This window comes from Chelonia mydas, chromosome 1 (assembly GCF_015237465.2).
Source record: "Chelonia mydas isolate rCheMyd1 chromosome 1, rCheMyd1.pri.v2, whole genome shotgun sequence".
Classification (NCBI taxonomy): domain Eukaryota; kingdom Metazoa; phylum Chordata; order Testudines; family Cheloniidae; genus Chelonia; species Chelonia mydas.
Window position 1 is genome coordinate 220340223 of NC_057849.1, and position 12675 is coordinate 220352897.

At 39.6% G+C, this 12675-nt stretch overlaps 1 protein-coding gene across 11 annotated transcripts in view; it reads right to left on the reverse strand.

Annotated features, from left to right (window-relative positions):
• CCDC91 (coiled-coil domain containing 91) overlaps positions 1–12675 on the reverse strand; it is a 319151-nt gene that overhangs the window by 158940 nt on the left and 147536 nt on the right. For all 11 annotated transcript variants that reach the window (XM_043531633.1, XM_043531332.1, XM_043531592.1 and 8 more), the window contains one exon: positions 1087–1164. In XM_043531633.1, the coding sequence (XP_043387568.1) occupies positions 1087–1164 (78 nt within the window). The remainder of the gene's footprint in view (positions 1–1086; positions 1165–12675) is intronic.

Sequence of the window (12675 nt, forward strand, 5' to 3'; positions counted from 1 at the left end):
CCTAGTGTCCTTGTCCAACCAGTTCCAGTTTCCCCTCTTTTTGCTAATTCCTCATCCAATCCAAGGGTTCCCCACTCTCAGTCAAATGGCTGCCAGCCCCTCCGTCTCATTTCCCTCATTACAGCTCCCAGACTCCCCACCCCCAAGTACCAGTCTTCTTGCCCAACCTGTCCCAGTTTCTTCCCCACCTTCACCAGATTCCTTGTTCCAATTTACTCCTTTCCCTCCCCTCTTATACAGCTTTTGTCTTCTGTGCATTTGAATAAGACCACACGCTCCTTCTCGCTACCTCGGTGCCAGCACAGTGGTCATCGACAACACAGAAGAGACATGCTCTTAGTTCCAGTGCCTGGATCCACCCTGGCCTAGAGTGCCCATTGACTGGGAGTAGTCATTAAAAGGGAAACCCCAGCTTCACCTAGCTGCAGAGATCATGCTCAGTTGCCTTGTGGAGATGGCACATATGCAGTCTGGTCAGCACTAGGAGCTGAGAGCTTGACCTTGGTCAATGGGGGCAGAATCTTCAGAGATTTTAGCTGCTATAAATGAAGCATGTGAGAACTACAATGTGAGACTGAGCATGTGAGAACTACAATTTTTAAAAAGTTTATACCTTGGCCAAATTTGGGCAGATTTTTCATGAGTCAGCAAAAGGCATATGCATCCCTGATACAAAGGCCACATCCATGTCAAGTTTCAAGTCTCTGCCCCATAGGTGCACTAGAGCAATTAAAAAAAAAAAAAAAAAGTTTCCAGAATTTTTTTTTTTTTTAAACTATCAGCAAAACAAGGTATTTTTCTTTAGCCTCATGGTCAGAAATGGTTGAACCATTTCAGCTGAAATGTTTAAAAAATAAATCAGCCTGGGGCACACAGGGAAAATTTCATCCAAATGGCCAAAATTTGGCAAAGTTATAAGCAACTGAAACAGGGTCTTATAATGAGAAGAGCTGTGTAACCTTAATAATTGGCAGTGCTACCAGCCCCTCCTATAATAAGGAATTACTGGGTGAGGTCCTAATTATCTAAATATAAATATGAAACTAAAAACAATATTAAATTAACTGTACTGATGGGGCAATTTACCTTAAATTCTTCTACAATAATAGTTAGGGCTTCATGTCCAGCTTTCCTCATGTCTTCTAACTCAAGCTTGTGTTTCTCCTGTAAAAAAAAATGTAATGAACATTATATAATAACTACACAGGGTTGATAGAATCATATACATTGAGATGCAATATCCAGTGAACCAAGTACACCTCTTTCCTAGTACAAGATTGTTCCTCATATTTCCTGGTATTTTGTGCAAACTAGATTTAAAAGTCTCAAGCAATGGAGTTTCCATCACTTCTCTTTAGATACTATCTTCCTGCCCACCTCAATTCAGTCCAAAAAAGTAATTCCTAATATTCAGCTTAAATTTTCCATTTCTATATTTCTTCCTATTACTTCTCCTTGTGCCATACTAAATACTTTTTCATTCTTTATATTTATACCCTTTAAATATCTGAATATCTATTGTCTTTTTTGTTATTACTTATTATATATATTACCTTAATGCCTTTGCAGTTTCTTGACTAAGATATTTTAAATTTTTATTCCCTTTTGCCTTAAAAGGAGTTGGGGTGGTCAGTATCTCTCTGGATCAGAACTTTATGACTTTCCTCAATTCAATTCCTCAAACCCCATGACAATTTTTATTACCTATATTTTAAACTCACTCTACTCACTCTTTCTACTTATATGTTGCCCAGAACCTAATACAATATCCCAGATGGCTTTCTGCTAGTATCATAAAGAAGAATGTGACACTGGCAGACCAACCAATCTGTGTATGACCCATAACAACTCAACAGGAAGCATTACAATTTGTAATCAAGACGATCCACTTATGTACAGGTATCAAAGAAATATTAATTAGGCTAGCAATCCCCAACTCATTCACTCTGTAAGATGCTAAGTGTATTTGTCTGTGTTTACCAAGATCTTGTTAGAAGTTTAACAATGTAACCAGACTAGATCATAGATGCTAATCCCCTTTCATATCTTAATTGTCTTAATTATGTATGCAGTTGTGTCCAGTTAACCTTAAGATCAAAGATGTGAGATACTGCAAGAAACCAATAATATTATCTACATTGTCTTCAGTTTAACTATCTATGCTATAATGAAGTACTGGCTAATTACCTTATGTGAATAAATGTAACTAGTTTACTTGTGTATGCATAGGAAATAGAAGACTAGCTTCAAAGCAAAAGGTCCACATTTCCTATTCTTTCTCAGGGGAAGGCCTTGCTATGGCAATTTATGTGAGGAGTCTTGTCAGCCTGCTAGAAGACTGATACAGGAAAGCTTCAGGCCTGATTCTTTCATCTCTAGTCTGCTTAAACTTTGAACAGGGAAAGTATAAGTCATCTGGAAGATCTCCGTCTTACATTCATTTGGAGTAAACTGGAAAATGCTTGGAAAGACTTTAACAGACTTTACATCTAAGTTGCCTTTGAATTCTGACTTCTTGGGATGATTCTATAGAATCTATTTATTCTATTACTGCTGTGATCCTGAACTATGAACACTGAAAGTCACTTGTATGTATATTGGTCTTTCAACCATTTGCAACTCTCTTTTTCCTTTTATTATTAAACCTTTAGTTTTAGTTAGTGAGTTTTAGTTTGGCATCAGCGTGATTATTGGGTAAGATCTGAGACTCATATTCACCTGGGGATAAGTGTCTAGTCCTTTGGGATTGGTGAACCTCACATATGGTGAATCAGATTTTCAGTAACCCCTCACTATATGGGATGCCTAAAGGGGACTGTGTTTGATTTCTTGGTAACCAGTGTGGTATTACAGAGGAGCTGTTTTGTTACTCGTTTGGTGAATCTAAATATCGAATAAACCACCAATTTTGTGGATTGTCTGTCCTATTTCTTGAAGTCTGCCCTGAGTAAGGCATTCGCAATGTGGCACATCTAGGCACCCAGTCACAAAGGGCTATTATATGGCTCAAAAATACATTCTTTTTTTAAGGTGCCATAATGTTCAGTGAATTCATGTTTAGTTTACTGTCCACTATCACCCCTAAAACCCTTACTATTCCTGCTTCCCAATTTTCTTCCTTTAAATAATTATACATTTCACAGTATTATAATATCACATTACTGCATTAGCCTGTATTTTTCTACATTGAATCTTATTTTGTTATTTTCTGTACATGGTTCTTAATTCTCTAGGTTACTTTGCATTATTTCTCACTAATGGCAGGTGTTCACAATTACTTTCAAATTACAATTCATAATTCAGAATTTCACTGTCATGTTATTTACTACTACTCCTATATCATTAATTAAAATGTTAAACAGACCTATCTGTAATCCATGTTGAACCCCTACTACACACCTCTCCCCAACTCAATACTTTGTTATTTTTCTTATCTTGCCAGTTTTCAGCACACAGTGTTCTTCTCCAAGCCAATCTGAATTAATTTGCAATTAAAATTTAGAGACCATACCAAATACTTTACTTACATAGAAATATTACATCTTCTGCATTCCCTTCATACATTAATAATTCTAACAAAAAGAAATGTTGGTGAATTGGGGGAAGCACTAGAAGATAAATGGAATAATATAGTGTTCACTGTATCTAAAGCATCTGTCAGCTCTCTGTAACCTGAGTTTGCAATTTGGGCATCTTGTTAGATCTTCTGTTGCTTTGTGAGATAGTAACCAGGATCAACACTTTTTTATCTGTGCCTGATAAGGAGGTTGAAACCCTTTCTCCCCCACGCCTAAACATGGGTCTTGCTACAATGGTCTACTCTTGAGATTAAGCTACTACAATGTGCCGTTTCACAGATCCAGTTGGGCTCTCATTATGGTTTTAAGCCTCTGGAGTGGGGGGTAGTCTGTTCAGGAAGGCAGAGCTCCCCAAATTTGTACATGCATTTCCTCTCAGCTATCAAAATGGCTGAGAAGGGACAACAAATAGAGGAGATTCTTCCCTTTTTATAACCTTGCAGTCCCCTCTGTTAGCTGACTCTATTCATCCTCAACATGTGACCACAGTCCCTGACCAGATGATCCATTGCCTACTTACCTCCCCCTGGAGGTAAGACTTGAAAAACTGGTGTGCTCTGGGTAGCAGCCATCTCTTTCTCTAAAGGTGCTAAATTTGAATATGTGGCCATTAAAGTTTAACAGCCTTCTATTGTCAGCCCTGTACTACTGTCCTTTGGAACTGCTATCCATCACAGAAGTAAAAGACTGCAAAAAGGCAAAGACCTGCCTTACACACAAAATGGAGTTTGCTGTCTTACACACAGTGTTCATCATCTCACAGAATATAAATTGTACAGATTCTTCAGATCATCACAGCTGTATCTGGAGACACATTTTAAATCCATTGGAAAACGTGATCTCCAATGCAGAACAACACTTCAGGCAGGATATCTTGCAGTGAGTATATGACAACCTGTGTTACATGACCTGCACTGCTACCTATTGCTTTCTGGGCAGAATTTGAAAAGTTGGCTTCAATTTATAAAGTTTTAAATGTTTTGAGACATATTTACTTGAGACGCCAAATCTTTTTATGTGCAATATGCCACAGTTGCTATTAGCAAAAGCATTTAATTGGGAGCCCCGACACATTAAGAGAAAGGGTCTATTGGCCAATCGCTCTCCCCAGTGCCACCTTGACTCTGGAATCTCCCTTTTTAGAATGTTTTGGTGGGGTTGTAATCTTTGGAAAGATGATGAGTGGGGATGTTTTGCTCATTTGAATTAGTTACAAGCTTTTTTTGGAAGTGAAAACTATGCTGATTTTGTATTTCCTAGTTCGATTGTAATTGTAGATATTGTTTAAGCACCTAGGCTTAAGTTTTCAAAGATATTTAAGTACCTAAAGATGCAGATAGTTGTCTAGTGTGATTTTCAAATGAACCTAGCCACCTAATTCCCATTGAAGTCATATAGACAAATAAATATCTTTGAAATCCTGGGCCCTAGACCCTAGAATAGGATGTATTTTATGTGCTTTTAAATTTATGAAACATTTTATTGCCTAATAAAGGTTTAGTTCATCAGTTAGATAGTATATCACGAATGCCTGACTAACACACATCATCCTCTTCCACTGCAGAACAATGTCCTACGCAACAAAATATTTTTCAAATTAAAGAACTGGACTAAGTATGGAAATTAAAATATAATTTAATACAGATAGTTTATGTACCCAAGTGATAACAGATTATAGTAAGTGAAAGCAGTATTTAATTAAATTTAAACATTTTAACTGTTTGCTACATCTCTAGATTTTTCAATAAACAATTAGTTTGAATCACAGCTTTTCACATTAGCATACCTCCTGACCTATCTGCAGCAAAAGTATTTGGATACTTGAAGGTAATCACCTGTAAAAATTTTAGGAGCAGTATTGAATATCAGACTTAAAGCAGAAGATTTAACTGGGGGCGGGGGAGAGAGTGAGGGATTTTAATATGCAAATACACTACTATGTTTAGATAACATCACACTGGGACTGTAACATCTGGTTATATAAGTCAGGTCACATCATATGACACATATCAATGACACCACATGCTAACTCAGACATTGTAAAAAAAACCCACACTTGATATGCTGAGAACTAGCAACTATTTTAAGTACAAAAGAATAGAATCTACTGTATGGGAAAAATACGGTCCAGAGCTTAATACCCAAAACTTCACAAGTCATTAGCAAATTAAGTTAGCGATAAAAGAAGTGAACATGGGAAAGTGCAGAAAGCAGGCATTTCTATGTCACTGTATCTTTGATCATAGATATGGAGAAGGGGATTGCGGGTAAAGATCACTTTCAGTAACAATTCTAGCAGAACAGTATTGGAGAATAAATGTTATGAATTGAAAAATAGTTAAAGGGTCAAGACAGGAAAATATTTTTTCAAAGATCATTTCAAATACATCTCAAATGTAAGTGAGCAATACCAAGATTGATGGGACCAAAAATGTTAGTTTCACTGTGAGAACAACATTTGATCTTTGTTTATAAGATCAGGTCCCGCCTTTGGCTCGAATGGAGGCATCTGAAAAATGCAAAACAGAAGGATGACCACTGGGATACCCCATAAACTTCTCTTCATAGTGAATCCTTCAAGTTTTCATATAAAATAACTTGTTCATAGCATATATTGCTTAGATGTGGGTAAGTATAAACTAATAACTCATGCCCATGGGATTATTACATTCAGACTAGATTATAAATAGAAATATGAAAATGCCAGATTAAGCACATGAGTACTTTAAAAAATTATGAATAATTTTTTTGCAAAAATCAGGGAGAGATGGACCACTCAACATGCCTTTCTTAATGAAAAAACTGTGGATAAACCAGCGGTTTCTCTCTTTGGATTTAGTATATCTAATAATCTTAATTTGCTAGTAGTGAAGAAGAAAGGACAGTATGTAGGGGACAAGAATAGGTAGAAACCACAAAGTTGAGTGCCTCCTAGACAAAAGCTGTATCCACGCAACCCTCCAGGCCAAGCTTGTACTGCTTGGTTTGTGGGTGCCACCTCACATATTTTTTCAACCAACACTTTAGATTTAGCTCACACCATGGGCTGCAAATATTTAAGAATGTGCTTTAATTCCTTCTGATGGTGGTAGGCCTTTTATTTTTTAGGCTTCTTAAATACAATTTAATATCCTCATGGATACAGTATTCTTTAGTGTCTTCTGACCTCACCACTTCAGAAAAAAAACAGAAGAATAAGACATGAAACTTCCTGAATTTTTGAGTTTTGGAAGTGTAGATCTTGACTGATCATCTAACAAACAAGTTATGCCAAAGTAGTTTGTTTTTTTGTATTGTGGACAGAAGGGTAGAAGGAAACATCCTGTGATAATGGAATACAGGGTTTTTCTTTCATATGAATTTGTCCAAAGCCCTCAGTATGACTTTGCCCATAGGGAAGATAGCACTTATGTTGACCCACAGTGTGTATCAGAAATACTAATTTGATTTTAAGGAAATATAGGGAAATTGGAAAGTGGGTCTGAAAATGACTCAAGAATAATTCTGAGGTTTCATCTCAGGCATATGAGGATTTTAGGTTGTTTTATATTTTCTGCCTCCTGAAGGATCTTTGTATGTGTTCAGCCCAACTTTGGGGAGCAATTTCTGTAAGTCTGGGCAAACATCTGACAAGACTCTTGCTGTTCCATTCCTTTATTTGACCACTACTTCAATGGAGAATGATCAAAGAAAGACTGAGATTTGGAATGTCACTAACAAACAAACCTGTCTTCTGGATGCTCTCATGTGTCTCTTTTTGCTCTCTCACAGCGGGAGCCCCTTACCAAGATGTTCATAAATATGTAAATGCAGTCTTTAAAGGCATAGGCTTGTTATGATGTTCCAACTAGAATTTTTCTAAATGTGCTGGGTGCCACTGAGAACCTGAAGGGGAGTCATTTTGTACTGAAAGTTAAAACATACAGAAGCAAACTGTAGGAAGTTATTGTACAATGGCTCTCTCTCAGCATTTCTCAGCCCTTTCAGTATAGTGACTCCTTGTTCAAAGTAAAAAAAAAATCTCCTTATATTTACTATAAAAGTAATTTTAAAAAGTAACAATTATAAGACTACACAGATTTTGTGTATATTTCATGAGGTTGACACAGAATCATGACTTTGATGGCCAAGTGTGTGTGGGCAGTGAGGGCGCAAGATTTTTTTTTTTTTTTTGGCTTTAGATTGCAATAAAATTTTCAATACCTTATGACCTCCTTGCTTGCCTTTCATGAGTGCCTGGGAGGGGCTGGGCGGGTTCTGACCCACTGGTTGAGAAACAATATTGTATCTTTTCAGAATGTGCAGCAGGCTCCTGAGACATCTACTGAAGTTATACCTGTTCAAGCAAGTATAGAAGTGTGTGTGTGTTTCAGTGCTGAATTTCTGCTCTCTTGTGTGCTTATTCAGGGCCTTAGGTTGAACCCTGTTCTGACCCCCTCGTACACTCTTGAGAATTGTAAAGAACATCAAATAGATGCATATTAATCTCTCTTGTTTTGGCATGGGTATCGCTCTTTTGAATACATAAGGATACACTTAAATGTACAGAGCAGTCTAATGGTGTTCTTTTCCATTTAGTTGCGTGTTCTTTTCTTATTAACTTGAGGACTTACAGACTGGAGGCTAGCTAGAAAAGAGAGATGCCCAGCAAGTAGATATTGACCCTCAGTGACTAAGTGTGCAGCTGCCATGTCAACAGAATGCCAACTGGCTGCAGCGGAGGCCTAAAAGGAAGATCCTTTTCACTGTAACATTAAAAAAATAGCTTTTCCCTTCAAAACAAAACAAGTACCACCATACATCGAACCAACATATGGGCTGGGGTCAGTTCCATGCAGGGAAAAATTCCAGTCCACATTTCTAGATATTCTCTTCCCTCAAGGAGACCTGCACAATCTCTACCACTCCCAAGTAGTCAAACAGTTTCTTGACTGAGCCTTCTCTTCTTAGGGAAGTCCATAAAAACCTGTGAACCCAGTTTCCCACTAAGCGTCTAGATATGTATGTTCCCCAGTTACTACAGCTGCCTCAGAAGTTTGCCTCCTATCCCTTCTATTCTGTTCCCTCCTCAATATTGAAGTTGGAGGGCCCTTCCTCTGGGCAGGTGTTGTAGATGGGGATTTAAAGTAGTCTCACCTCTAAGACAAAGTGCTAACCCCTTCGTGATCTGGCACAGTGTTATGTTTGTGTACCTCATCACAGGAGGATTGCATACAGGGAGGATCTGGGATCTCTGGAGTTCTGTAGGGAGAAGGTAGAATTGAATGTATACTTTTAAAAAGCTTTTATCTGAACTGTGACATTTTCTTCCTTCCTTACAATTAGTCTGATTCTCTGGACTTTTCCTTGGAGTACTGGAACCCACTGGAGCTGAAGAGATTTTTTCCCCCGTGGCATACAGCCAGAAAGCGTTCTTTGTAACTGCAGCTGGCAGAACTGTGTGTAGGCAAGGGAGAAAGGATACCCACTGAGCTGGACTTTTCCTCTTCATATAGTTCAAGCTGACTCCTTTTACTGTACCCAAGAGCAGAAAAGGCAACTACAGTGCACTCAGTAGTTATGGGTAGGATGCCCTGAACATACAGTAAGTATGGGAAAACTACTGCTCCTTGTTTTTGCAGCCAATGGGCTGCTGTTGTCTTTGTTTAGGTTTGCACTCCACATGGAAGACAGACAGAAGCAAGAAAAGCTGGAAGGACCAGGAGAAGAACATTTTAGTTAAAGGAGGATACTGATGAACACATCTGAAGAAAAAAAGACATCTGAATGAACAAGTGGGAACTTCCTAAACTGCCTTGCAGACACGTCCGAATAGAAACCTGTGGGAATTTCTGTCATCCAATGGCCACCCTTCTGAATTGCAGATTCAGTTACTTCCTGTCACAACCAATGAAGGGACCAGACATACCAATTCAAAAGGGAAATGAGGTTTTACTTCAAAATAGCCTTTATATAACAATGATCAGCCCACCAAAATGAATGCATCAATAATATTACAATCCCAGCTCTCAGGCTGTGCAAACAACACAAACAAATCCTGAGCACTCAGTACACCCTGCACTACATAAATGAAGGAATAATTAATAATACTGCCATTAAGCTGGTGAAAGAGGCCTGGTCTCCCAACTATTTTGTTCTTGTGATCAGCCCAGGGATTCAAATTAAAGGCAGATGGAAAAATCTTTCATGAGAATATCAGTAATCATCATTTGGAAAGGAATTCAGAAAGGTAATAATGTTAGGATGGACAAAGATTAGAAATCTGCAGCAGCAATCAATATGAGGCTGCATCTATTAGGGAGAAATAATATAATGGATGGAGAAAATACTGATTAGGACAAAGTCCTTAAAATATTGCCTGGCATTATTAAAATATAACGGAGTAGTAATAATCCATAATGACACATCTTAGGCCCCCTCAGGGCAAATGACATTCCTTGTTGTTTACATAAAGCTAGTCATGAAACATATTAAAAACATATCAGTAATATATTAAACCAAAACCATGTCATAATAAGCTCAATACATGCTTCTGTAATGGCTGGGAAAAGATCAGTGTTACCATATAGAATGGCCGCTACATGTTGGTGCTGACCCTGCATACCATCTGTAAGGCAGTTCTACTCCAGAGTTAAACTGAGTTGGAAGCAGCTACTTTAGAAAGTGACACGCTTTCACCTTTCACAGTTACAGCACTGCTGCACAAGCACAACGACAAGGAAGAACAATTGTCTGTATCACCTTTTATCTAAGCAATTAAGTGCAATATATCAAGATTTCCACCTCCCTAAAAATTAGCTTTTTTCCCCACAAAAAAATCAAGTAACTTTTTTTTATAAACTCAATAAAAGCACATCAAGATCTGTATCAGTCAATATAATTATATCTCAGTTGTGTTTTGACACTCTGGTACTTTAATGTCTCAACAATATAAGATACACTAGGACTTGACTCCCTCTCATTCCCACAGGGGTAAAGCAGGAGTAACGCCACTGAATTCAATGGAGTTAAACCAGTATGAAACAGATGTGTGAGGAGAATTAGTCCCATCGTGACCAATGAACATACACAGTAGAGCATGCTATTGTATATCAGATACAGATAAGTAACTATTTTTGTTTATCATAGAATGTATATTCTGTTATAAGAGCTATGGCACAAGAGTGTCTTCAGATCAACAGGTTGTAAGAAAAGGGGAAGTTACTCACCTTGCAGTAACTGAAGTTCTTCGAGATGTGTGTCCCTGTGGGTGCTCCTCTCTAGGTGTCAGTGCGTCCTGGCGCCGTTGATTGGAGATTTTCGGGAGCAGTGCCTGGTCGGGACACAGGCGCTCAGTTGGTATTTCCCGTCTCGTTGGAATCTTCCTGAGCGCCTGCGTCCCATACCCCTCTCAATTCCTCATCTACCATGCAGCGATTATACTAGTACTCCAAAGTAGAGGGGAAGAGGATGGGGAGTGGAGCACCCACGGGGACACACATCTCGAAGAACTTCAGCTACTGCAAGGTGAGTAACTTCCCCTTCTTCTTCGAGTGCTGTCCCTGTGGGTGCTCCACTCTAGGTGAATATGTAGCAGTTCCCACTATGGTTGGTGGGACTTTGGAGATGCGGCAGTGAGTACCGTAGAGAGTACTGTATGGCCTACTATGGTGTCTGCTGTGGTATCTTGCGTGACAGCATAGTGTTTGGCAAACGTGTGTTCAGAGGACCACGTAGCCGCTTTACAGATGTCAGAAATGGGTACGTTATGTAGGAAGATGATGGATGTCGACATAGCTTGAGGGGAATGAGTTTAATGCCTTTGCGCGGTTGAATATTTTGAATACGGTAAGAGGATCTGATGCAGTCAGAGATCCACTTGGACAGACGTTGTTTAGAGATAGCCATACCTTTCGATCTTTCGGTGATGGAGACAAAGAGTCGTGGAGATTTACAAAATGGCTTAGTCCTGTCTAAGTAAAAGGCGATTGCTCACCTGACATCAAGAGTATGCAGGGATGCCTCGTGTGGAGTCTTGTGAGGTTTGGGATAAAAAGTAGGCAAGTATATCGGTTGGTTAAGGTGGAAGGTGGATACTACCTTAGGGAGAAATTTAGGATGTGGTCTCAGAGTGACTTTGTCTTTGGAGAAGATCGTGTAGGGAGCATGGGCCATCAGGGCGCTTATTTCACCTACTCTCCTTGCTGATGTTATTGCAACTAAGAAAGCTACCTTCATGGACATATGGTGAAAAGAGGAGGTAGCCAAGGGCTCAAATGGAGGTTTCATGAGAGCGTGAAAAATGAGGTTAAGATTCCATGTAGCTGCCGTTGGGTAAATTTCAGGGTACAGATTTTGCAGGCCCATGAGAAATCATTTTATGGTGGGGTGAGTAAAGAGTGAACAACCTACTAACAGGTCGTGGAAGGTGGTAAGCACCGCCAGGTGTACTTTGAGGGAGCTAAGTGAAAGTTCACCCTGTTTTAGTTTCAGGAGGTAGTCTAGAATGTTAGGGAGGGTCACCGTATTGGGCATTAAGTGATTACATGAGCACCAGAGGACGAAACACTTCCACTTCTGCAGGTAAGTTTTATGAATAGAGTCTTTTCTACTGTGCAGAAGGACGTATCGGACTTGCTTGGAACAGGCTCATGGGTTTGGATCCATGAAGGAACCAGGCTGTCAGGTGGAGCTTTTGGAGCTGGGGGTGAAGAACCTGTCCGTTGTCCTGGGAAGGGAGACCTGGCCTGTTGGGGAGAGCCCGTGGATGACGGGAGGACATGCAGAGTAGGTAAGGATACCACGTCTGTCTCAGCCAAGCCAGGGCAATAAGGATGACCCAGGCCTTGTCATCTACGATCTTCCGAAGAACCCTGTGTAGCAGAGGGATTGGTGGGAAGGCGCAGAGGAGAGAGTTGTTCCATGGGATGAGGAAAGCGTCTCCTAGAGATGCAGTCCCGAGTCCCGCTCGGGAGCAAAACAGGCAACATTTTCGATTCTGGGTTGTGGCAAACAGGTCTGTTGACAGGGTGCCCCAGAGGGAGAAGAGCTGTTGAAGTACTGCGGGATGCAGTTCCCATTCGTGTTCTCTCGAGAAGTTCCTGCTGAGTGCGTCGGC